The sequence below is a fragment of the Pristiophorus japonicus genome, chromosome 6, assembly GCF_044704955.1.
Source record: "Pristiophorus japonicus isolate sPriJap1 chromosome 6, sPriJap1.hap1, whole genome shotgun sequence".
NCBI lineage: Eukaryota > Metazoa > Chordata > Chondrichthyes > Pristiophoridae > Pristiophorus > Pristiophorus japonicus.
The window spans coordinates 177,784,805-177,812,266 of record NC_091982.1 but is presented as its reverse complement, the minus strand read 5'-3'; the positions used below and the strand labels follow the sequence as shown (position 1 = coordinate 177,812,266).

Below are 27,462 nucleotides of genomic sequence, written 5' to 3'. Positions count from 1 at the left end.
ATATGAAACTCCTCTGGAGGAAAAATAGGATAGAAAAGTGCATCCTTCATAACAAAGCAGGTATCTCTCAGGTATCTCCTTAATTGGGGGAATATCCTGCATTTAAAATGTTTAGGTATGATGACAATAATGCTAGAATTATTTCAACATCACATTTTTAAAATTGCAAGTACTTGAACGGATGATATAATGGAGAGGGAGGACTAGAGAGAAATAAAAGACTGATTAGAAATAAGCAGGCTCTTTACTCCTCAAATTATTAGGCATTCAGGCAGTTATTATTTTATTGAATTTGAAGCGTGGAGGCCCCAACCTGTGTGAGAACACCAGTGGCAGGTCGGGGCCATAAAAGGAGTAGCGTGCAGGCCCCGGGAACAGCGTGGAGGCCCCGGGAACAGCGTGGAGGCCTTGGGAGCAGCGTGGAGGCATACTACTTCAGGGAGCAGTGCGAACTGGTGCAGGAGGGCCACGGCAGCAAAGAGTGACGTCATCAAGGTCTAGGTCGGTGATTGGAGCGTGGGCAGATACAGCAGGAGCGGTGAGATCGGGGTGAAGGAGTGGCGAGAGACTGTAGAGGGACGTGATCGGGGCCCAGCGGAGGAGTGAATTCGGGGCCAGGGGCCCAGGGGCAGCACGGGCCAGCCCACACTGCGATATTTGTGCGCACTAGGTCCGTGCAGCAGAGCTGGTCTCCAGTCACCTTGGGTAATCCTTGCCACTGGACCAAGACCTAGCTCTGTCAAGCCCATGTGGTGGCTGGTGCGCAATGGCCACCACACGTTAAAAAAATCCACGCACAGGCATCTTCCACCCTTGAGAATGTAGTTTGGGCCCTTCATTGAAACACCTGTGAACTCATCCTTTTTTGGCATGGAAGCAAGTCATCCTCGTTTCGAGGGCCCGCCTATGATGATTGATTGATGATTGATGAATTTGATGTTAAAAATGAACTTTGTGTTATTACTAAGCAAATATTCCACCCAGATGTTACCTTATTTAGTTCTTCAATATCATAGATTTTAGGAAACATTGCATCATCACATCCATCCTTCTCAATTCCCCTCAGTTGGAGGTAAAATTGCCATTTGGTTTCAAAAGAAAACCAATTCTCACGATAATCTGTGAATATGAGCAAATATACACATGTGTAAATAAAATAACTCACACAAAATACAGCCAATATCTTTAGAAACTGCACATAAATTAGTTACAGCAATAAATATTCTGAAAACATCCTGCAGTGCTGCTCTTCTAAGGTTGTGGTTCAGGCACATTTTGTGGAAAAGTAGAGTTTTCTTTACCTTGTATCTTATTCACGCTGTACCTGAGCTGGGAGGGTTGTAGGGCTATCCTCAGTGCAATAAACAGGTAAATATTCTGTTGCCCATCACTCTTATAGGGATAGCTATAAAAAAATATTTATTATTCAAGAAAACCTTTCATGTGATGTCATTACCCAAATTTTCTATTTTTGCTTTGTTAATTAAAGGGCTGAATTAGCAATGCTATATGCTATAATTATCATGCTGTAATTACATAGAAGAGATGTCGGGCAGTCTATATAGACAGGTACTTTTCCAATATTTCATGTATTGGGATTTCTGATCAATTCCAGCCTTGGTTCAGTGGTACCTCAGGGTTAGAAAGTTATGGATTTGCACCCCACTTCAGAAACTGGAACATACAATCTCGGCCGATATTGCAATGAGGGAGAGTTACATTTCAGAGACGTTAAACCAACTTCGCCTGTTCAGTTACATGTAAAAGACCCCATGATGTTGTAAGAGCCTAATCTACATATCTAAAGAAGAACCCTGCCGGTTTCAGGCAGGTGTGCCTCTTCTCTTGCCTGCTCAGAAGAGCAGATTAAAATTGGAACCTGCAGGATCAGTGTGGGACGTCAGTGAGCGAATCCCACAGGAAATTTTAATTGCCTGACTGCAGTTTCCACTGAGGTAAGGGTTAAAATTGTCCCTATTATGGGCTGGATTTTACACTTTTGTGCAGATCGCCCAAAAATGGGCGTTATTTCCGGCGTGAGCGATAAAAATGGGTTTTCAGATCGCTGGCTTGTCGCCCATTTTCAAAGCCCCTAGTCTCCATTTTAAAAATTGGGCGTTGCTGCAAACGATCTGAAATGGGCGTTAGCGTTATATCTCTCTGACCTTCTGCCGTAAAGTGTCGGCGTCCTTAGCAACGGCATGGCAACGCTTGATTCCCGTGGTTCAAGAGATCAAGGGTCATCATTACATGTGCTTAAGAGGAGACAGAGAGAGAGGGAGTGAAGGCATGCGTAGGTGTGGTGTGGCTGCTTTGGGAGGAAGGAGGGAGAGTTTCGAGCTTTATAGCAAATTGTGCTAAAAAAAACTTAGCTGTTACCAGCCAGATATTTTCCCGAATTTGGTGCTTATAATGGAGGGAGTGGAGGAGGCGACACAGCATGCTGTGGAGACTGGTGCTGGTGAGAGCAGTGAGCTGGGAGAGGAGCACATTGGAGGACGCAAAAGAGCGAGGAGGTTCTCGGACAAGGTTAATGCCTCCCTCATGCAGGAGGTCCAGTCACGCTGGGGTGATTTGACACAGGGAGGGCGTGGGAAGCCCACCCCAAAGGCCTACCAGAAGATATGGGCCGAGATAGTAGAGGTGGTCTCGTTGGCGACCAACGAAGTGCATGAGGGCAACCAATGCCGCAAGCGATGGAACGACCTTGTCGGATCCGCAAGAGTAAGTATTACATTTATTTACATGTATTTATATATTTTGATTTGTAACAGTCATGAGTGACTTTCATCAGATGTGAGGTCTTTCACTTTTACCGGGAATGTTGTACTCAAAGCCTGCGGTCACAGTGCATGTCTTTAGGTAAAGAATGATAATGATCATAATAATCATGATTACATCTGTCGGTTATGTGTTGTATCAGTATCTGTGACAGTACCTAGCAACGATATCACGCAATTATCTCATGCCATGTCGTCCTGTTACCTTTTATAGAAGAAGCTCCTCAACGAATAAGTCCGAGCAGAGGCGAACAGGTGGGGGGCCACCAGTCAGCAGCGACCTCACTGACATTGAGGAGCAGGTACTAGTGGCAAGCAACCCCCGGACGGCCACGCAGGCAGCTGCAGAGCCTGAAGTGATGCCACGTGAGTAAAGTATACACCATTGCGTGATGTCAAGTCAATAGATGCCACACCCACTCATATCCAAACAATAATATATGATAGATGATTTCTAAAAGTGTCCTATAAATAATAATGGCCTCATGAGAATCATTGCAATGCAGAATGTGTTGATGGTCATGAAATGTGATGTCTGTGATGTTGATAGCGGTAGTGCTTTTGTCGTGCATATGCTGTGTGTAGTGCTGGACTCACCTTGTTACCCCAGCACCCCCTTCTCCTCTAATAACCTCATTTGTGTTTTGCAACTCAGCCAGCAGCGGGAACCAAGGCCAGAAGGTGGGGGCGCGGGGCCGGACTTGCCAGACGATCCTACATCTGGTGCTGAGGAGCTCCGATTCTCGCCGTCAATCTGCTGGATCTGTTCTCCACGGATGAGAGCGTGGATTTGAAGAGTCTGCATCACCAGGCTCCAGAAGGCATTCGACCCCAAGGCCATCTAGTGCACCTGTAGCCATTCCCACCTCCATTCCTGGACATACCGGGCCCAAGCACCTCGCCACAGGGCACCCCAGGTGTCCTCAGGACGGCGCCAACCCCGCGGAGGTTTCGTGGATGCGGCAGGTCTGTTCCACGAACGCCAGATGAGAGTGGAGAGATGGTACAGTTGTCCAGGAGGACTGTAGACATAAGTGACCAGATCCTACATACATTGGGGAGCATATCCCGACAGCTGGCCAGCATTTCCGGCACCATGACTGAGTACGTTCCACGGATGGCGGAGGCCCTGGAGGCGATAGCCAGGAACTCTCGTGGCACAGGCCTTCCAGTGGTCCCGGAGCGCAGCACTCCACCCCCCAGTGCCAATGACACATGAGAGGCAGGAGCAAGATCCTGCTTCTGGATCACAGAATGTTCCCACCTTGGTACCCCTCGCTCCCGTATCCGTGCAACCACTGGCTCTGCCTTCATCCCCCTCGCACCATCTGAGGTGCTCCTCGGCCAGGCGGCGTGGAGCAAGGAGGGGAAGGGGTAGAGGTGGGGAGGGGGGAAGGAAAGTGAGGTGCATGTCCGTAGGTGACGGCTTTGTTATATCTCCATCTCGGTGTATGCAATTTGTTGTAATGTATGGGGGAAAGGGGCCACCCTGTTGGTTTGCATTTGTGTTCTGTGTTGCTGGACATGTTGACCATTTGATTGATGTCAATGTTCGAAAAAGTGGGGTGGGGGTGGGGTGTTTTTGCCCGTGATACTTATGATTTCAGACCAATGATCGTATTAAATATTTTTTATTCAACATAACCTTGTTGCACATTGTCTCAGATAGCTGGACCACTACACACTGGTGATTCCTTAACATGAAAGGGTATAATTATACTTAACTTGAATCAACTTAAACTTTAACTGGCACCAAGATGATACCCACCATTAATGTCTGAGCTGCACACACAGCAGTGTGTCAGCTTTGTCAATAACAGCAACGTTCTTTCAGGCAAATCGATGATTTATGAGCTCCTAAGATTCTTGCAGCTATGCACCACGGGCCCTTTCTTGCGGTCTGGAGGGGCGAGTAGGCATGGTTCCATAGTCAGCCTGAATGTCTGGCCCGAGGTCAGCGTCCAGCCTCTCGTCCTCCTCTTCCTCTCTCTCCTGAGGTGGTCCATCAGTCCCTTCTGGCAATTCTTGTCGCCTCCTGATAGCCAGGTTGTGCAGCATGGAGCACACGACCACAAATTGAGCTACCTAATCAAGGTTATATTATAGCTCCCCTCCTGAGTGCTCTAGGCATCTAAAGCGCTGCTTAAGCACACTAATTGTTTTCTGGACCACATTGCGTGTGGCTCTGTGGCTCTCGTTGTATCGCTTCTTGGCCTCGTTGTGGGTGTCATCAGCCAGGTGGCTAGGCCATATCATTTGTCACCAAGCATTCAGTATTGACCTTGTGGCTGACTGGTAAACATGTCAGAGACAGCGCTCTCACACAGGATGTGAGCCTCATCGAAGCTGCCCGCATATTTGGCATTCACTGCCATAACTATCTGGTTGTGGTCAACAACTAGTTGGACCTTTAGGGAGTGAAATCCTTTGCTGTTGCGGAAAACCTCTGGGTCCTGAGAAGGTGCCCGCAAGACGATGTGAGTGCACTGTATTGCTCCCTGCACCTTGGGGAACTTAGCAATGCAGTAGAATGCTCCAGCCCTATCAGTCTGAGCTTCCGTGGTCATAGGGAAGCTGATAAAGTCCATCCTACGCGCGTACAGGGCCTCCACGACCTGACTAATGCAGCAATGTGTAACATGCTGAGACAGAGGGGAAATGTCGACCATGGAGGCCTGAAAGGAACCGGACGCGTAGAATGACAGTGCCGTGGTGACCTTGACCTCGACGGACAGTGATGTCCTGAAGGTGCTGGCAGGCTGTAGATCTGCCCTGATGAGCTGGCATATCTCACTGATAACCACTTTGTGGAAGTGCAGTCTCCGAAGGCAGGTGTTCTCGGATAAGTCGAGGTAAGACCGCTTCTCCCTGTAAGTGCGGGTTATGAATGGTCTGGACTTCCTCCTTAGTCCAGCATGTCTTAGATTGGGCACATAATGCTGTGGATTAGATGTTGTGCCATTTGCACTCTGCAGCATCAGCGTAATAATCGATGCAGGCTGAGAAATGGCTGGCCCCATTCCAATAAAAGTATAATGCCGATTGTTCACAAGCAATAAATTTCCACACTAAAAGACACCTACAGTAAAACCCAATCATCCACAGTATGAAAAGATGTTTGTTCAGATGGTCACTTCACCTGAGAAGACCTCCAGAGTCAATCCAAACTCCACCGAAGTTGAAGCAGCCTTTTCAATGAAGCGACCTGAGATTTGCAAAATGGTGTACACACCGCTGTGATTAGTTCAGAACAGTTCGACTTTTTCAGAGTGGTGTTTTCGGCGAGCAATATTGTGGGCGAGCAATATTGTGCGAGGTGCTGAAAGTGACACTGGGCGATATACTGGGCGCTAGTTTCGGCAAATGTGATCTTTACGACAAAAAAAGTGGGCGGTTGGTATTATTGAATTACATGCCAAAAGTAACGCTGGGCGATATTATGGCCGTTCGTTTCGCCCATTCTGATGATTCCGCCCAAAAATAGTGCGCAAGAGGTATTATTTTTTTCCCAGCGTTACGTACATGGCAAAAGTAATGCTTGGCGATAAGTGTCCGAAAAATGAGCGTCGGTTTCCATTTTGTGGCTAAATGGGCGATATCTGGGCGTTAAACCTCATTTCATGTTGAAATGGACATTAAGTGGGCATTATGCATACACAAATAATGGAAAGTCTAGCCCTATGTCACACTCGTTTAAATTATTTTGAGAAATTTTGTTTGAGAGTTTCTAATGACCGACATTTGTGGGGGAGGGGTCTGTATCACACCTGATGGGCAGCTCTTCTAACCAATCGTGTGCAATAGTAGGTTTGATTGGCAGTTACTCTGATCAACCCCAGACAGGGGGTGGGACCAGAAACCAATTCCCCTACTTTCTGTGAGACAAGAGAATAAATACTCATAAGTTGGATGGTCTATTGGTGAGATCTGCTGAAAGGGAAGCCAGTGAAGAGCAGGCAGTTTTCATTTAAGAAGAAAGTCAGCCTTGGCTTAGATGGCTGGCCACGTTTAAGATGAAAAGCTGTTTCAGAAAACAGTGAGATGCATTTTTTATTATTTTACTCATTCACTTGGATGGAACTCAAGTTAATTGGATCAAAGGTGAAATTTGGTTAAAATAGTTACTCAGCACATTCACTGTAAAATAATAATGGTTAACTTTTGCTAGTTAGTCTCGTCTGACTAAAGGTGTTATCAGTCTGCCGACTGAGAGGCTCAAGAAGCACATGTGAGGAAGACATGACATCCAGTTCAGACCGCAAGCAGGTCTATTGTTATGTCCCCTGTTGCACCCTGGTACATTTTGATATTGGGTAATATAGGAACACTCTTGATCATAAGATGCAGAGATTACTTATTGACATGAACAGTGATGCTGAATGACAAGAGAATATCTGTGGCAGACCCAATATTGTAATTGTAACTAAATTATGGTGGGGACTGTTGTTATAAGGTCATTGTAAATATGTTTTAAATGCAATTCCATTTCTTTATACACTACAACAAAAGTAAATGAGAAACATTTCAAGGTTTACCAGCAGAAACCTTCTAGTTATCTCAACAATAAGTAGCAAAATATTTCACAATTTATATTTACTTTTGTAAAGTTCTTGTATTGTACCTATCAGGATCTAAAAATCAATGTTATACAAATAATGAGAAAACTATGAAGTTCTATTTAAGAAATAGATTTGCAAACTGGATACTACCTGAAAAGTGCTTCATTTTCCTTTCACAGTACAGTTCCGCAATGGGCATCACTTGCATCATCCTACGTCCCCACTGGGCAATAGGCTTCCCTTGAATAGCATATGATGTAAAAAGTGCTGTACAGAAAGTACCTAGAAACCCTACAGATGAATATATTTTAAATGAGAACCAGTCTGAAGTGATTTGAATATTAAAGTAACAATCAGTTTTATCTGTTGCACATCTTTTAAGAACAAAACATTTTGGAGTCGAAATTCGGTTGTGGACGCCGTCTGTTACCGCGCGCGGGAGGCGGCAAACGGGCGGGTAAGGTCTACCTTCAACAGTAAGTGGCGTCGACGCCTCGTCCTACATTCAGTTGGCTCTTTGGCAGAGGCGCCAAGTGGCAATGCTGCTCCAGCAAACGCCACCCGCGTGGTAACGTCATTCAGCGTACAACGCCTTTTTGACGCCTCTGTCACGATATTTGCTTTGTACGGCTGCTGTACAAACAGGCAGCCATACAGCCAGGAAAAAGTAGTCGTTACAGAGCGGATCTTGGGCAGAATCACCCAGAAAGGAAGATAAGTTTTTCTCTTTATTTATTTCTGCATGTTTTTATTAGTTTTAAGAGGAGGGGAAGTGTGTGTGGATCGGAGAAGTTTTAGTTTTTTTTTCACTTTTTTTTCTAGCATAGTCAGCCTCCCGTCGGGAAATTCAGTCGGCCTCCTGAGCTGCTGCACGAGGACGAGTGTGAAACACCACTTTTTAGCGCAGCTTTCTCATCTTTGAACGTACAAACTGAATTTAGGACTTTGAGATTGCGCCTAACATTCGGCACTAAAATCAGCACTCAGGCAGTGACACCGTCTCAAAAACGGCCATAACGAATTTCGACCCATTTTAACTGTATAGTGATGTGTGCAATTCACTATATAGTTTTGTTCCATAATATCAAAAATCAATGCAAAGGAGTTCAGACAGTAGGCCTATCTTCTTGGACTCAGCTTGATTGCATATTCCTGGTGCACAAAAGATACCAGAGTGAAATCAGTGTACAGAATGAATAATACAGCATGGTGGTGTACAATACATTGAAACAAACAATACAATGCAAACCTAAATATAATGCAGGTACAAATCTAAAAAATATACAGAACACCAAATGAATATATTTCTTCTTTTCTTTCAGGTATTCTTCACTTTCATGCCAGTCCCAAATGCTTCACTTGAATTATCCACTAATGGATGCACAAGAGTTTAGTCAAGATGGAATAAACCAGAATCTGACTTGGTAACCTATTGGTTAAGAACATTACATAATATTCTAGTTTATTTTCCTAATTGTTTTACTTATGAATATAGAGATTATAAATTTACAATTTCAATAAAGTACTGCTGTTTACAGCATCAATAGTTTATAGCACTCATCATCATCATAGGCAGTCCCTCGGAATCGAGGAAGACTTGCTTCCACTCTTAAAATGAGTCCTTACATGGCTGAACAGTCCAATACGAGAACCACAGTCCCTGTCACAGGTGGGACAGATAGTCATTGAGGGAAAGGGTGGGTGGGACTGGTTTGCCGCGCGCTCTTTCCGCTGCCTGCGCTTGATTTCTGCATGCTCTTGGCGATGAGACTCGAGGTGCTCAACGCCCTCCCGGATGCACTTCCTCCACTTTGGGCGGTCTTTGGCCAGGGACTTCCAGGTGTCAATGGGGATGTTGCATTTTATCAGGAAGGCTTTGAGGGTGTCCTTATAATGTTTCCTCTGTCCACCTTTGGCTCATTTGCCGTGAAGGAGTTCCGAGTAGAGCGCTTGCTTTGGGAGTCTCATGTCTGGCATGTGAACAGAGTGGCCTGCCCAGCAGAGCTGAACAAGTGTGGTCAGTGCTTCAAGGCTGGGGATGTTGGCCTGGTCGAGGACGCTAATGTTGGTGCATCTATCCTCCATGGGGATTTGCAGGATCTTGTAGAGATATCGTTGGTGGTATTTCTCCAGCGATTTGAGGTGTCTACTGTACGTGGTCCATTTCTCTGAGCCATACAGGAGGGCGGATATTACCCATGAGCTTTTTGGCAGATTTGAGGGCCTGGTCTTCAAACACTCTTTTCCTCAGACGGCCGAAGGCTGCACTGGCTCACTGGAGGCGGTGTTGAATCTCGTCGTCAATGTCTGCTCTTGTTGATAAGAGGCTCCCGAGGTATGGGAAATGGTCCACATCGTCCATGGCCACGCCGTGGATCTTGACAGGGGGGCAGTGCTGTGCAGCGGGGACAGGTTGGTGGAGGACCTTTGTCTTACGGATGTTTAGCGTAAGGCCCAAGCTTTCGTACACCTCAGTAAATACGTTGACTACGACTTGGAGTTCGGCCTCTGTATGTGCGCAGACGCAGATGTCGTCCGCGTACTGTAGCTCAACGACAGAAGTTAGGGTGGTCTTGGACCTGGCCTGGAGATGGCGAAGTTTGAACAGGTTCCCACTGGTTCTGTGGTTTAGTTCCACTCCAGCGGGGGGGGGCTTGCTAACTGTAAGGTGGAGCATTGCAGCGAGGAAGATTGGGCAGGGGGTTGGGGCAATGTTGCAGTCCTGTTTGACCCCGGTCCAGACGTGGATTGGGTCTGTCATGGATCCGCTGGTAAGGATCATGGCCTGCATGTCATCGTGGAGCAAGCAGGGGATGGTGACGAACTTTTGGGGGCATCTGAAACGGAGGAGGATGCTCCATAGACCCTCGCAGTTGATAGTGTCAAAGACTTTGTAAGTTTGAAGAAGGCCATGTATAAGGGCTGGTGCTGTTCCCTTCATTTTTCCTGCAGCTGTCGCGCTGTAAAAATAATGTCCATTGTGCCCCGTAGGGTCAAAATCCGCACTGTGGCTCAGGGAGGAGCTCCTCCGGGAGGAGCTCTACACAGCTGGTGTAGACCCAGTTGTAATGTGCTCTTTACTACAATGTAGTTTTTGGTGATTTTCTAAGTATAGCATTAGAATTGAGGTCCTGGTACATATCTATTGCAGTGTGCATATTGTGAATGCTATTGGCAGAAACAGGTTTCTTTTATGTTTTTTGGTATTGTAGTGGAACAATTCTCTTGGTCATCAGATACAAATGTTTATTGCTAAAATGGTATTACATAATCCTTTGCGTGTTACCTGCTGGATAACTGTGTGTCATTTGACCACATTCAATGCTGGCTTGCAGGAGGTCATTCAGTCGCTCTGCCTTTGAATAGCACATACCGATACACATTGTTCTTGCAGCTGCTCCAAATTTAGGTTCTGTGAATTGGCATGTGACAGCCGATTAATAATGGTGTTTCGCATTCCACATAACTAGTACATACCAATGTTACTAAAACAAATACCGATTCTGAATACATTTTAAGAAGCCAGCTTATAATTGGCTTTAGTTCCTACTGTTTTCTTGTATTAAATTGCAATCATGTTGGATAATAAAACTTTCACCTCATTCCTTTAATATCTAAACATGGGAGAACAGTAAGTATGCTGACTGAATTAGTAAAGCTCATGTTATATGATTTAATGTAAATCCAAAACTATTGTTAATAAATATTCTGTACATTACAAATGTGCCGCTGAAGTTCTATGAAAATGAAGTCAGTAACATAATGTTCAAACGTAAAAGTGCAAACTGTTCAAACTGTGCCCTTAGCTTTGAAATGGAATTTCCATTTGTAACATCACAAAATTGCTGTATACATCAGAATATTTCCAGTGAATCATTCAAGAACCACCAAAACACTAAGGCAATATGTCCACTTACAATAGCAGATTATTTTGAATACCTTTTGAAATGCCAATTACTTGACTCGATTATTCAAACTTTCAACAGAATTTTTGAGTTACATATAATCTCACATTGCTTAGGCTGCTTTTGCTGGTAACAAGCCCCCCCGTTCCCCCCGCCAACTAAAATTGAATTGTTTTCTGTCCTGGTCATCTTTGCTTCTCCCAAAATTGACACGGTGTTACAAAATACTATGTTCATAATAGAAAAATAAGATATATGCACAGTCCCTACACTGTAACAGGAAGATCTTGTCAGAGATTGGCATTCTCTGAAATTGTTACACTGAGCTCTACCACCACAAACATCCCCTCCCACTGTTTTCTGAAGTAAATGCATAAATGTTAATGCATAAAAGTTACATCACGGAAACAGGCCAGTTGGCCCAACCAGTCTGTAACATTGTTTACCCTACACAACACTTGAGTAAAGAAGCTTCTCCTGCCCTCTCTTCTAAATTTCTTACATTTAATCTTGTATCTATGGCCTCTCATTCTTGACCCCAAAGCTACTGGAAACAGTCTGCTCCTACCTCACCTATCTTATCCTTTCATAAGTTTAAGCACATTATTATATTGCTCCATAATCTGCGCTATTGTAATAAAAAAAGAGCCAATATTTTAAGTCTTCCTTTGTATTTGTATTTCCTCATACCAGACAGCATCCCAGTCAACCTGTGTTGTATCCTCTCTGAAGCCTCAATATCCTTCCTCTCTGAAGCCTCAATATCCTACCAGTACCTCATATAATACTCTAACTGTGGTCTTATTAAGCTTTTATGTAGACTCGTCGTCACTTCTTGGCATAAGAACATAAGAAGTAGGAGTAAGAGTAGGCCATTTGGCCCCTCAAGCCTGCTCCGCCATTCAATAAGATCATGGCAATATATCTTGGCATTTATAGTCTATACCTCGAGATAAAACCTAGTATTTTATTAGCTTTTTTTCACAGCCTGATTAACTTGAGCTGCTGCCTTTAATGTTCTGTGAACCTGTACCCACAAATCCCTCTGCTCTTCCACAACACCGAGACTACTTCAGAGTACAATTATAACTGTTATTTTTATTACCAAAATGCATCACATTACACTTACTGCCACTTTTTAAGTCCATTCCTTCATCTTATCAATATCCTATTACAGCTTCCTTAGATCTTCTAAAGAATTAACTATACCTCCGATTTTGGTATCATTTGCAAATTTTAACACCATTCCCACAAGGCCTTTATCCAAATCATTGTATATACCAATGAACGGAAGTGCCCCAGAGCTGAATGTTAAGGGACAACACTACCCAATTCCATCCACTCTGGAAAACTACCTCAAAATCTACTCTCCATTTTCTCCCTTCTAAAAAATGTTTCATCCCGTTTGCTACCCTCCTATAATTCCATACCCCTTAAACTTCTGTAGTAATTTCCCATGTGGTACCTTATCAAAGACTTCCCTGAACTTCACTATCCAGAACCCTTGGGACCTGGCCTGTTCTGGATTAGGGATTTTTCCGGACGATGGGTGGTCACGTTAAATTGGATGGTACAGGTACTGAATTTCCCCCACCTACCTTGTCTGTTACCTCCTCAAAGAATTTGAAATTTCTGCTGGCTGCTTCTAACTATTTTTTTGGTTATCTAGATATGTGATCATTCCATCTTTAATTAAAGACTTAACGACTCACAGATGTAAAGTTAACTGGGTGTTATGTAATGAGAAAGGATTAATTAGCAATCTCGTTGTGCGAGGCCCCTTGGGGAAGAGTGACCATAATATGGTGGAATTCTGCATTAGGATGGAGAATGAAACAGTTAATTCAGAAACCATGGTCCAGAACTTAAAGAAGGCTAACTTTGAAGGTATGAGGCGTGAATTGGCTGAGATGGATTGGCGAATGATACTTAAGGGGTTGACTGTGGATGGGCAATGGCAGACATTTAGAGACCGCATGGATGAACTACAACAATTGTACATTCCTGTCTGGCATAGAAATAAAAAAGGGAAGGTGGCTCAACCGTGGCTATCAAGGGAAATCAGGGATAGTATTAAAGCCAAGGAAGTGGCATACAAATTGGCCAGAAATAGCAGCGAACCTGGGGACTGGGAGAAATTTAGAACTCAGCAGAGGAGGACAAAGGGTTTGATTAGGGCAGGGAAAATGGAGTATGAGAAGAAGCTTGCAGGGAACATTAAGACGGATTGCAAAAGTTTCTATAGATATGTAAAGAGAAAAAGGTTAGTAAAGACAAACGTAGGTCCCCTGCAGTCAGAATCAGGGGAAGTCATAACGGGGAACAAAGAAATGGCGGACCAATTGAACAAGTACTTTGGTTCGGTATTCACGAAGGAGGACACGAACAACCTTCCGGTTATAAAAGGGGTCGGGGGGTCTAGTAAGGAGGAGGAACTGAGGGAAATCCTTATTAGCCGGGAAGTTGTATTGGGGAAATTGATGGGATTGAAGGCCGATAAATCCCCAGGGCCTGATGGACTGCATCCCAGAGTACTTAAGGAGGTGGCCTTGGAAATAGTGGATGCGTTGACAGTCATTTTCCAACATTCCATTGACTCTGGATCAGTTCCTATGGAGTGGAGGGTAGCCAATGTAACCCCACTTTTTAAAAAAGGAGGGAGAGAGAAAACAGGGAATTATAGACCGGTCAGCCTGACATCGGTAGTGGGTAAAATGATGGAATCAATTATTAAGGATGTCATAGCAGTGCATTTGGAAAGAGGTGACATGATGGGTCCAAGTCAGCATGGATTTGTGAAAGGGAAATCATGCTTGACAAATCTTCTGGAATTTTTTGAGGATGTTTCCAGTAGAGTGGATAAGGGAGAACCAGTTGATGTGGTATATTTGGACTTTCAGAAGGCGTTCGACAAGGTCCCACACAAGAGATTGATGTGCAAAGTTAGAGCACATGGGATTGGGGGCAGTGTACTGACATGGATTGAGAACTGGTTGTCAGACAGGAAGCAAAGAGTAGGAGTAAATGGGTACTTTTCAGAATGGCAGGCAGTGACTAGTGGGGTACCGCAAGGTTCTGTGCTGGGGCCCCAGCTGTTTACACTGTACATTAATGATTTAGATGAGGGGATTAAATGTAGTATCTCCAAATTTGCGGATGACACTAAGTTGGGTGGCAGTGTGAGCTGCAAGGAGGATTCTATGAGGCTGCAGAGCGACTTGGATAGGTTAGGTGAGTGGGCAAATGCATGGCAGATGAAGTATAATGTGGATAAATGTGAGGTTATCCACTTTGGTGGTAAAAACAGAGAGACAGACTATTATCTGAATGGTGACAGATTAGGAAAAGGGGAGGTGCAAAGAGACCTGGGTGTCATGGTACATCAGTCATTGAAGGTTGGCATGCAGGTGCAGCAGGCGGTTAAGAAAGCAAATGGCATGTTGGCCTTCATAGCAAGGGGATTTGAGTACAGGGGCAGGGAGGTGTTGCTACAGTTGTACAGGGCATTGGTGAGGCCACACCTGGAGTATTGTGTACAGTTTTGGTCTCCTAACCTGAGGAAGGACATTCTTGCTATTGAGGGAGTGCAGCGAAGGTTCACCAGACTGATTCCCGGGATGGCGGGACTGACCTATCAAGAAAGACTGGATCAACTGGGCTTGTATTCACTGGAGTTCAGAAGAATGAGAGGGGACCTCATAGAAACATATAAAATTCTGACGGGGTTAGACAGGTTAGATGCAGGAAGAATGTTCCCAATGTTGGGGAAGTCCAGAACCAGGGGTCACAGTCTAAGGATAAGGGGTAAGCCATTTAGGACCGAGATGCGGAGGAACTTCTTCACCCAGAGAGTGGTGAACCTGTGGAATTCTCTACCACAGAAAGTTGTTGAGGCCAATTCACTAAATATATTCAAAAAGGAGTTAGATGAAGTCCTTACTGCTAGGGGGATCAAGGGGTATGGTGAGAAAGCAGGAATGGGGTACTGAAGTTGAATGTTCAGCCATGAACTCATTGAATGGCGGTGCAGGCTAGAAGGGCCGAATGGCCTACTCCTGCACCTATTTTCTATGTTTCTATGTTTCTATGTAACTATCCAGGTGCACTATGTTTTTCTTTTTAAAAATGGGTAGAGGATGAAGCTCCCTTATCCAGAACCCTTGGGACCTGGCCTGTTCTGGATTAGGGATTTTTCTCGACGAGAGGTGGTCACGTTAAATTGGATGGTACAGGTACTGAGCAAGGGGGTCTCGGGGCTGGCTGGCTTAGGGCTGGGAGTGTGGCAGAGAGATTGTGGCCAGTTGGAGGGGGTGGTGGGGGTGGATGGTGGGGTCATGCCAGTGATTGCAGGAGTCGGCAGCGAGAAAGAACTTCAATTTGTTCATGTCGGAGTTCTGTGCATGCGCTACCTGGTGGCCAAGAATAGTTCTGGACGAGGGGTGGTTCCGGATAAGGGAGGTTCAACCTGGACTACATTAGCTGCTCTCCAGTCCTCTAAAAAACATCCACACACAATTTAATTTCTAGGGCCTCTGCAATTTCCTCCCTCAACTCCTTCAGGATCCTAGCAGGTATCCCGTTACGCTTTGGCACTTTGACATCCCTTAGCTTAACTAACATTTAAAATGTTCCTTTTATCCGCCACAATATCGCTTATCTCTCTCTTGTGGGATATTGCTGCTCGAAATGGCTGCTGCCCTTCCCTACATAACAGTCACTGCACCGAAAAGAGAAACGTATTTTGTAAAAGTGCTTTGAGATAGGCAGGGTTGTTGTGAAGGGTCATAGGCCCAAGAGACAACTATTCCATAACTGGTCCAACTTTCCACTGCTCGGTCTGGCTTGACCACACCAAATAGTATCACAACTTACTCTCCAAAGCTAAAACTTTTTAAAATTCCAGGAACATCAGGGTGGGGAAGGATAATCCCAGGAACATCAGAGCGGGGAAGAATAATTCCAGGAACATCAGGGCGGGGAAGGATAATCCCAGGAACATCAGGGCAGGATAGGAGAATCCCAGGAACATCAGGGCAGGATAGGAGAATCCCAGAAACATCAGGGCGGGGAAGGATAATCCCAGGAACATCATGGCGGGGAAGGATAATCCCAGGAACATCAGGGCAGGGTAGGAGAATCCCAGAAACATCAAGGCAGGGTAGGAGCATCCCGGGACCATCATGGCGGGAAGCATAATCCCGGGAACATCATGGCGGAGAAGGATAATTCCCGGAACATCATGGGGGGAAGGATAGTCCTGGGAACATCATGGTGGGGAAGGATAATCCCAGGAACATCAGGGCGGGGAAGAATAATCCCAGGAACATCAGGGCAGGGAAGGATAATCCCAGGAACATCAGGGCGGGGAAGGATAATCCTGGGAACATCAGGGCGGGGAAGGATAATCCCAGGAACATCAGGACAGGGAAGGATAATCCCGGGAACATCAGGGCGGGGAAGGATAATCCCAGGAACATCAGGGCGGGGAAGAATAATCCCAGGAACATCAGGGCAGGGAAGGATAATCCCAGGAACATCAGGGCGGGGAAGAATAATCCCGGGAACATCAGGGCGGGGAAGGATAATCCCGGGAACATCAGGGCGGGGAAGGAGAATCCCAGAAACATCAGGGCAGGGAAGGATAATCCCAGGAACATCAGGACGGGGAAGGATAATCTCGGGAACATCAGGGCGGGGAAGGATAATCCCAGGAACATCAGGGCAGGGAAGGATAATCCCGGGAACATCAGGGCAGGGAAGGATAATCCCGGGAACATCAGGGCGGGGAAGGAGAATCCCAGAAACATCAGGGCAGGGTAGGAGAATCCCGGGACCATTCATGGCGGGAAGTATAATCCCGGGAACATCATGGCGGAGAAGGATAATTCCCGGAACATCATGGCGGGGAAGGATAGTCCTGGGAACATCATGGTGGGGAAGGATAATCCCAGGAACATCAGGGCGGGGAAGGATAATCCCAGGAACATTATGGCAGGGAAGGATAATCCCAGGAACATCATGGCAGGGAAGAATAATCCCAGATTCCTCTTCATAAACATTCCTGCAACCTCTTCCAACTGCCGCTCCAACCTGAACTCTAACAATAATGCAAGGAACTTTTGGGCTTTTTTGTCTCCAAATACAAGACCATCCATGCTGGTGCTGCAACCACTACCACCTCCTGACCTTATGTCCATCTCCAACCTTCTTCCAGCCCCTGGCTCACCTCATCCCAATCCATTATAACCTTGTAGTTTCTTCCTTATTGCTCTCAGTTCCCTCTCCAAATTCATCTTTTCCATGAGGACCGCTTCCTGCTTCCGCAATCCTCTCCCTATCCAACTCCTGATCATTTACGCATCTTTTTTAATCCTATGCTCACCAACATTGTAAATGGCTCCCTCTGGTCAGGCACCAACCCCCTCCTATTCAAAATTTCTATCGTCCCATGTTCTTCAAAAAGCATAACCAAACCATTTTGTTCTCACCAACCACCATCCAATCTCCAATATCCCTTTCCACTCTAATGTCCGTGAGCGTTTTGTCACTTCCAACTCCATGTTCACCCCTCCCATAACTTCCTGTTTGAACCCCTTCAGTCCGGTTTCTGCTCCAGTGTCAGCACCATGGTTGCTCTGATCAAAGTCATGTGATATCCTCTGCAATTCATGATAGCTTCTGTGACCATGGTACATAATCTCTTCTTGATCACTCTGTGATGTTCAGCACAGTTGATCATTTTCCTCCGCTACCTTTCCTCTCATACTTCAAACTAGCGTGAGCAACACTATAGACGATTTGCTCCTGTTGATCAACTGAGGACGATACTGTGTCATCTGAATCTGTTGGTATCTGAGTATCAATAGTTTGTACCAAATCTCAGTCATTAATTATTCTTTATTTAGTTTCTGTAGTGGCTTTAATCCACCTACATTTTCCCTCAACCAGGACATTATTTCACAGTCTTGGTGCAAAATTAACAGGCGTACACTTGCTTAAAATCATATGAAATAGTTTTCACCTGTTCTATTCAACGGGGTGTATCCTTTGGAGGTATAGACTTTTAACTGCACTTGGGCTCCGCCTGATACTGATTTTGAAACACGGTTCTGGTATGTATGCAATGCAATGAGGTATCTCTTTGCTGCTTGGCTGCAAAATTCTTGCAAGGATTCCCACCCTGAAAGAACAGCGCAGATTACTTATTACTATTAACATGCTAACCATCTTAAGATCATATTTGATAAAATCTTGCATCAAACGCGTAAAAGTGATACATTAAATGTGCAATCCATTCAATAATATATACAAAACACCTGAATATGCAGGAAATACCCACCAGGTTAAAATTTTGATGAACGACCCACACCCGAAAGATTAACCTGTTTTCTCTTGTCAGATGCTAACGGAGCTGCGGTGTATTTCCAACATTTTTATTTTAGGGGATGTAACTCCACTGTTAAAGTCTTTGTGCCGAAAATGTACTCTATGCCATGTCCTAAAAAATGGTGTGATCCTTGGAAAGGTAACTGGTGGAATCCGGTATATATTATGCCAGTGACGTGACTTCTAGTCTGCTTTCCAAACTACTTCTGCGAGGTTATTACCCGGAAACTAGATCGGGCTATTGTCAACGTTTTGAGGCAGTTCGAAGTTTACCTTTCACATTCACATATGGATGAAAGAGAAAGATAGTATCCTGTTTGGGATTTTCGTTCCGTTTTAGAATGCCATTTTGATAAATGAGTTTAACGAGCACAAGAGCTTGTGACAGTGCATGGAAAGGATAGGGTAATGTTGATAGTTAAAATCGTACTTTTAACTACATTAAAGGCGCTCTATAAATTGTAAGTTGTTGTAAAATCGTGCTGCAGGAGTCCGAAGCAAGAGGCAGAAAATACAGACGCAGGGATGTCAGAGCCGCTCTTCAACATGTGTATCCTCACCGCTACCCACATGAAGGTTATCGGTGCAATGGGATCGAGTGAATGAACTCTGTTTATCGGTGGGCAGATAGTTAAAGAAAAGAAAGACGTGCATACCAATATCAAGCGGCTGATGAACAGCAATACTCCAATAACACATGCAACAAGGACAACAAGAGGGGAAAACAAAGCAAGGGCAAAAACGAAGATAAAAAAAGACTCACCAGACGCCAGCGCTTCAGCAGTTGCCATGTGCATGAGAGTATCAAATGGAACCTTCCACTGAAATGATTTTAAAATCATTGTGTCTATCTCTCCTGATAAATCAGACTCTGTCAATTTTAGTCCAGGCTTGTTGCACGCATGACAAACATTGTGATCGCCCATGGCATTCCCGAGCGCTCCCAGGACCATGGCAGCTTCGTACTTCTCCATTGTACCGGCACTCAGAACCTTGAGCGCGGAGTCACGCTTCCCTGGACTGTCTCTAGAATCCACGCCAAGGTCTAAATGTACTTACTCTCTACGCTTCTGCAGTCCCGCCCCGCACCCTGCCGATTGGACCAATAACAGCACAAGCGTCCTCTTTGATCCGCGCGAACTACGAGTTTCGTTCACAGTGCCTTGAAACGTCCTGATCAGTTCAATCGCATTTACATGACTACAGTATTTTAAAATAGACTCATATAGGGCTCAATTTTCCCCAATGCTGTTTTTTTGGCGTATTTCAAGAGTTACCCCATTTTTTTTGGCCCGACTACTACAAAAAAATAACTTGAAAGTTTCCTCGTTCGAATTTTTGAAATTGGCGCCATGCAACCTGTCATAGAAACAAGAAACATAGAAAATAGGTGCAGGAGTAGGCCATTCGGCCCTTCGAACCTGCACCACCATTCAATGAGTTCATGGCTGAACATGCAACTTCAGTACCCCATTCCTGCTTTCTCGCCATACCCCTTGATCCCCCTAGTAGTAAGGACTACATCTAACTCCTTTTTGAATATATTTAATGAATTGGCTTCAACAACTTTCTGTGGTAGAGAATTCCACAGGTTCACCACTCTCTGGGTGAAGAAGTTTCTCCTCATCTCGGTCCTAAATGGCTTACCCCTTATCCTTAGACTGTGATCCCTAGACTTCCCCAACATTGGGAACATTCTTCCTGCATCTAACCGGTCTAAACCCGTCAGAATTTTAAACGTTTCTATGAGATCCCCTCTCATTCTTCTGAACTCCAGTGAATACAAGCCCAGTTGATCCAGTCTTTCTTGATAGGTCAGTCCCGCCATCCCGGGAATCAGTCTGGTGAACCTTCGCTGCACTCCCTCAATAGCAAGAATGTTCTTCCTCAAGTTAGGAGACCAAAACTGTACACAATACTCCAGGTGTGGCCTCACCAAGGCCCTGTACAACTGTAGTAACACCTCCCTGCCCCTGTACTCAAATCCCCTCGCTATGAAGGCCAACATGCCATTTGCTTTCTTAACCGCCTGCTGTACCTGCATGCCAACCTTCAATGACTGATGTACCATGACACCCAGGTCTCGTTGCACCTCCCCTTTTCCTAATCTGTCACCATTCAGATAATAGTCTGTCTCTCTGTTTTTACCACCAAACCTCACATTTATCTACGTTATACTTCATCTGCCATGCATTTGCCCACTCACCTAACCTATCTAAGTCACTCTGCAGCCTCATAGCATCCTCTTCACAACTCACACTGCCACCCAACTTAGTGTCATCTGCAAATTTGGAGATACTACATTTAATCCCCTCCTCTAAATCATTAATGTACAATGTAAACAGCTGGGGCCCCAGCACTGAGCCCTGCGGCACTCCATTAGTCACTGTCTGCCATTCTGAAAGGAACCCATTTATCCCAACTCTCTGCTTCCTGTCTGCCAACCAGTTCTCAATCCACGTCAGCACACTACCCTCAATGCTTCAACTTTGCACATTGATCTCTTGTGTGGGACCTTGTCGAAAGCCTTCTCAAAGTCCAAATACACCACCTCAACTGGTTCTCCCTTGTCCACACTACTGGAAACATCCTCAAAAAATTCCAGAAGATTTGTCAAGCATGATTTCCCTTTCACAAATCCATGCTGACTTGGACCTATCATGTCACCTCTTTCCAAATGCGCTGCTATGACATCCTTAATAATTGATTCCATCATTTTACCCACTACTGAAGTCAGGCTGACCGGTCTATAATTCCTTGTTTTCTATCTCCTTCCTTTTTTAAAAAGTGGGGTTACATTGGCTACCCTCCACTCTATAGGAACTGATCCAGAGTCTATGGAATGTTGGAAAATGAATGTCAATGCATCCGCTATTTCCAAGGCCACCTCCTTAAGTACTCTGGGATGCAGTCCATCAGGCCCTGGGGATTTATCGGCCTTCAATCCCATCAATTTCCCCAACACAATTTCCCGACTAATAAGGATTCCCCTCAGTTCCTCCTTCTTACTAGACCCTCTGATCCCTTTTATATCCGGTAGGTTGTTTGTGACCTCCTTAGTGAATACCGAACCAAAGTACTTGTTCAATTGGTCTGCCATTTCTTTGTTCCCTGTTATGAATTCCCCTGATTCTGACTGCAGGGGACCGACATTTGTCTTTACTAACTTTTTTCTCTTTACATATCTATAGAAGCTTTTGCAGTCCGTCTTAATGTTCCCTGCAAGCTTCCTCTCGTACTCTGTTTTCCCTGCCCTAATCTAACCCTTTGTCCTCCTCTGCTGAGTTCTAAATTTCTCCCAGTCTCCGGGTTCGCTGCTATTTCTGGCCAATTTGTATACCACTTCCTTGGCTTTAATACTATCCCTGATTTCCCTTGATAGCCACGGTTGAGCCACCTTCCCTTTTTTATTTTTACGCCAGACAGCGATGTACAATTGTTGTAGCTCATCCATGCAGTCTCTAAATGTCTGCCATTGCCCATCCACTGTCAACCCCTTAAGTATCATTCGCCAATCTATCCTAGCCAATTCATGCCTCATACCTTCAAAGTTACCCTTCTTTAAGTTCTGGACCATGGTCTCTGAATTAACTGTTTCATTCTCCATCCTAATGTAGAATTCCACCATATTATGGTCACTCTTCCCCAAGGGGCCTCACACAACGAGATTGCTAATTAATCCTCTCTCATTACGCAACACCCAGTCTAAGATGGCCTTCCCCCTAGTTGGTTCCTTGACATATTGGTCTAGAAAACCATCCCCTCTGCACTCCAGGAAATCCTCCTCTGCTTCCAGTTTGGTTAGCCAATCTATATACATATTAAAGTCACCCATGATAACTGCTGCACCTTTATTGCATGCACCCCTAATTTCCTGTTTGATGCCCTCCCCAATATCACTACTACTGTTTGGAGGTCTGTACACAACTCCCACTAACGTTTTTTGCCCTTTGGTGTTCTGCAGCTCTACCCATATAGATTCCACATCATCCAAGCTAATGTCCTTCCTAACTATTGCATTAATCTCCTCTTAACCAGCAATGCTACCCCACCTCCTTTTCCTTTTATTCTATCCTTCCTGAATGTTTAATACCCTTGGATGTTGAGTTCCCAGCCCTGATCATCCTGGAGACACGTCTCTGTAATCCCAATCACATCATATCTGTTAACATCTATTTGCACAGTTAATTCATCCACCTTATTATGGATACTCCTTGCATTAAGACACAAAGCCTTCAGGCTTGTTTTTTTAACACCCTTTGTCTTTTTAGAATTATAATGTAATGTGGCCCTTTTTCTTTCTTGTCTTTGTTTACTCGGCCTTCCGCTATTGCTTTTTACCTTTCTACCATCTGTTTCTGACTCCATATTACTTCGCCCTGTCTCGCTGCATAGGTTCCCTTCCCCCTGCCATATTAATTTAAACACTCCCGAACTGCATTAGCAAATGTTACCCCAGGACATCAGTTCCAGTCCTGCCCAAGTGCAGACCGTTCCTATTGTACAGGTCCCACTTCCCCCAGAACTGGTTCCAATGTCCCAGGAATTTGAATCCCTTCCTCTTGCACCACTGCTCAAGCCATGTATTTATTCTAACTATCCTGCTCCCTCTACTCTGATTAGCACGTGGCACTGGTAGCAATCCAGAGATTACTACCTTTGAGGTCCTACTTTTTAATTTAACTCCTAGCTCCCTAAATTCAGCTTGTAGGACCTCTTCCCGCTTCTTACCTATATTGTTGGTACCTACATGTACCACGACAACTGGCTGTTCACCCTCCCTCTCCAGAATGCTCTGCAGCCGCTCCAAGACATCCTTGACCCTTGCACCAGGGAGGCAACATACCATCCTGGAGTCTCGGTTGTGGCCGCAGAAACTCCTATCTATTCCCCTTACAATAGAGTCCCCTATCACTATAGCTCTCCCACTCTTTTTCCCGCCCTTCTGTGCAGCAGAGCCACCCATGGTGCCATGAACCTGGCTGCTGCTGCCTTCCCCTGGTAAGTCATCTCCCCCAACAGTATCCAAAATGGTATATCTGTTTTGGAGGGAGATGACCGCAGGGGACTCCTGCACTACCTTCCTGCTCTTGCCTTGTCTCTTGGTGACCCATTCACTATCTGTCCTAACCCTTACCTGCAGTGTGACAAACTCACTAAATGTGCTATCCACAACATTTTCAGCATCGCGCATGCTCCTGAGTGAACCCATCCGCAGCTCCAGTGCCGTCATGCGGTCTGTCAGGAACTGCAGCTGGACACACTTCCCGCACACATAGTAGTCAGGGACACAGGAAGTGTCCCTGATTTCCCACATAGCACAGGAGGAGCATGGCACGGGTCCGAGCTCTCCTGCCATGACTTAACCCTTAAATTAATTTACTTACTAAAATTTACTTGAACACCAAACAGCTACTTGGTAGTTCGCTGCCAATTAAACCAATCTAAAAGTCAGTCTAAAAGAGAGTTATACTTACCAGTCTATCAGCCAACCACTTAGCTTCAGGGGGTGGAGCCCAATGTCTGCGCCGAGAAAAGGATGCTCCCCCCCCTTCTGCGCATGCGCGGGAAAAAAATGAAGTTGTTTATGTGACTGCTATGGGCGCGCGTGCCCAGTACACCCCCCAGTCTGCATTCAGCCCTTTTTAAAGAGCCAGTTGTGTATGAGAACTTTAATTCTCAGTGGAAAAATCAGAGCTGCAATATGCAATGTGGCTCAAGGGCCAATAATTTCTCACAGGATGAAATGGAGCCACTAGTTACTGTAATTGAGGCCAGATGACACAAGCTGGACACCAGCAGGGGTCGCATAAAAGTTTCACCAAAAGAAATGAATAAACGCTGGAACCAACTTGCACAAAATTACTGTGCAATGGTGACCACTCCGAGGTCCGGAGGCCAGTGCAAAAAGAACTGGCAGGATCTTAGTCAAGTAGTTAGTGTAAGTAATATTTTCATTTATTCACTGGAATTCAAATTGTAAATGTGACCAACTGTATGTTCTACCCAGCAGAAAGACACCCTCTCTAAAAAGTTATATTTTAATCTTTGCAGAGGAAGGTGGCACACAACAAACTGGATAGAACTCGAATCGGAGGAGGCTCGGCTAATCTGCACCCACTGACACCCTTGGAATACAGGTTCGCTGCTTTGATGGGTCCTGCCTGGAGAAGAGCAACCACCACTGCACAAGCTGGGCCCACACTCCAGGGAGAGGGTAAGTCCTGAAAATTCCACAGGCTGGCTTTGCTAAATGTTAAGTACTGCGCGGGTGAGCCATGCTTCGGTTCATGGGGATGTCTCCACCAGCTACGCTTCGGTTGATGCAATGTGCTATCATTCATCGTGGTCCTTCAAATGAGCCTGCTGCCTGCGCTGTATGTGCCTACTCATGCCACCTACCCTGCCCCTTCCTCTGCTGCTAACCATTTGTCTGTTCAGTTATATTTTGCAGAACTTGAGGCCAACCCTGACGAGGCTGAAGCCGATGCAGAAGAAGATACAGACGCGGACGAGCCTGAAGAGGAGAACATCTTCCAATCCGACCTTCCAGACCAAGAGCATGGGGGGGGAGGGGGAGGGGAAGGGGCAGGGGGAGGGGGAGAATGAAGCCCCCACTGTTGTACTCACTCTGGAGGAGGTGCTGGTGCCATCCATTGAGGTGCCAGCCCCTTTCCTGATTGGTACAAGTGTTGGGACATTCCATGGTTTCGCACAGTCCGAGGCTGCGGGTTCCAGTGAGATGCAGCGAGCCACAACCAGGGTGAGGAGGGGAAGGAGAGCTCGATAGCGCTCTCCTGAGGTACAGGATGTAACATGGTTCAGATGATGGCAATGAGTGGGGAGAGCATTGATCTTATGCGATCACTCCTGGACATCTGTGATGAGGTATCGGGACTGTCGGGAGAAGTAACAACACTCTCATGAGAAATGGGAACACTGTCCGGGTACATTAGGGAGGGACTGTCGCAGGTAGCTGATATACTGTTGGTGAACATGAGGGAGGGAATGTTACAGGTAGTTGAGATGCTGTCGGGGCACATGAGGGAGGGAATGTTGGAGATAACTGCTGCAGTAAGGGAACATGCCCAGACCCCGCAACCATTGACGGAGTCAATTGCCACTCTCACTCCAATCGCCAGACCACCCTCTGAAGAGGCCCAAGCCAGGCCTTCCACATTACCGCCTGCCCACGCTCCCCCGTCAAGAAGCCTTTTCTGTTCCTGTACATCTCAGAATTCTCCAAAGGTGCTCGCAAGACGATGTAGGTACAATCAATGCAGCCCTGTACCTTTGGGAAGCCAGCAATCCTGGAGAAGCCCACAGCCCTGTCATGCATTGCCTGTGTGGTCATGGGGAATTTTATGTAATCATTCCTCTGGGCACGTAGTGCATCAGTCACCTGCCAAATGCAGATATGTGTTGGAGATTGAAAAATGATGCACACATCCCCAGTTGTGACCTGGAATGATCCAGATGCATAAAATGAAAGCGCAGCTGTAACCTTTACTTCAACTGACAAAGCAGTCCTCTTGACGTTTCTAGGCTGCAGGTCTGCTTTTATTAACTCACAGATCTCGGTTACAACTTCTTTGCAGAAACGCAGACTTCTCACATAGTCTGCCTCACTCAGGTGAAAGTATGAACACCTGTCTCGGTATACCCAATGTGGGTAAGGCTTCTGCCCATCATCCTACGTGTCTGAGGTTCCTCAGGTCCGGAGGCCATTGTCTAATCAATCTTCTGCTCCACAGCACAATCATGCAGAAGGCTTGCATGAGGTATGGCATTGTTAATATTGCCCCCATAATTTAATTGTAGCTTTATAAGAAGCTCAAACCAGCAGGACATAGCACTCACACCTTCTTTCCTCTCTCTCTGCAAGGTGCACGCCCTAGTATGGACCCTGGTCTGCGCATGTGCAATAGGCTTGCTTAGAATGGGAAGCTAGGCATTCAATGGAGAAACAAAGTCTAATGCAATTCTTTTAATTTTTGGTGTTTTTTAAAGTACCACCCCACCACCAAACGTCTCCTCACCGGGCTCGAGGATCGGCCAGCAGAACTGCTCCATCGCCCGGACACAGCCACCACCCCCCACCCCCCGGGCTTCTTTTGAAGCTGCTGTATAGCCGAACGTGCTTAAATGTGAAAACCTGGCGCAGACATCAGGTTACGCCTCCTATGAGGCAAAAATATCATAACTTAAAAAGCCATAACAAACTGAGTTACGCTGGCGCAGAAACTTTGGGGAAACATGGGGATTTTAATTTATTCCAAAAAAAAATGGCGCATGCTAAAAAACAAATGACGCAGATAACTGGGAAAAATTGAGCCCTTACAGGTTCAAATTTTATTCAAATAGCGATTCAACATCTAAAAATGAAGGATTTAACTAGGGTTGAAGCTATACTTATGCTGATCAATCAAAATGTTCATCTATGTGCGTGAGAGAGAAACATATCAGTCCAGTTTGAATTTTAGTCTAGATGCAGGAGATATGCCTGATGATTTTGCTCATCATTTAAACGAGTTCTGAAACTTTTAATCCAATTCCCAGAAGACGCATGTCCATAACAACAAATCTGCAGTCAAACGCTGTGAAGAGACTGTAAGACTGTGTGAAATCGGGGATGCTTTGTTATAAGACGTATCAGCATTAAAGAAAATTATTCTTGGATTTTTCACACCTGTTTCATCTCATTATCTGAAAAATAATAGCAATGTTCAGAAGAACATGCTACAGTAATAATAATAAATTTATTAGAGTTTTTTTGAAGATGTAACTAGCAGGGTAGATAAAGGGGAACCAGCGGATGTAGTATATTTGGAT

The 27,462-nt window shown here is 45.3% G+C and overlaps 2 protein-coding genes across 4 annotated transcripts in view; one reads left to right on the top strand and one right to left on the bottom strand.

Moving 5' to 3' along the window:
* Positions 1-19,650, bottom strand: part of LOC139265888 (uncharacterized) — a 45,033-nt gene extending 25,383 nt beyond the window's left edge. Inside the window, exons 1-5 of one of the 3 annotated variants that reach the window (XM_070883428.1) lie at positions 19,394-19,650; positions 18,266-18,424; positions 10,626-10,751; positions 7,490-7,630; positions 992-1,119 (exon numbers count right to left, since the gene is read on the bottom strand). In XM_070883428.1, the coding sequence (XP_070739529.1) occupies positions 992-1,119; positions 7,490-7,630; positions 10,626-10,751; positions 18,266-18,424; positions 19,394-19,604 (765 nt within the window). In that variant the 5' untranslated portion in view covers positions 19,605-19,650. Of the gene's footprint in view, positions 1-991; positions 1,120-7,489; positions 7,631-7,807; positions 10,752-18,265; positions 18,425-19,393 lie in introns of those variants that run through there. The other 2 variants (XM_070883429.1, XM_070883430.1) reach the window with 2 other exon arrangements.
* The window catches only part of dcun1d1 (DCN1, defective in cullin neddylation 1, domain containing 1 (S. cerevisiae)), a 104,010-nt gene continuing 84,516 nt past the window's right edge, over positions 7,969-27,462 (top strand). Inside the window, exon 1 of the mRNA XM_070883432.1 lies at positions 7,969-8,763. The gene's annotated coding sequence lies outside the window, so the exon portion shown is untranslated. The remainder of the gene's footprint in view (positions 8,764-27,462) is intronic.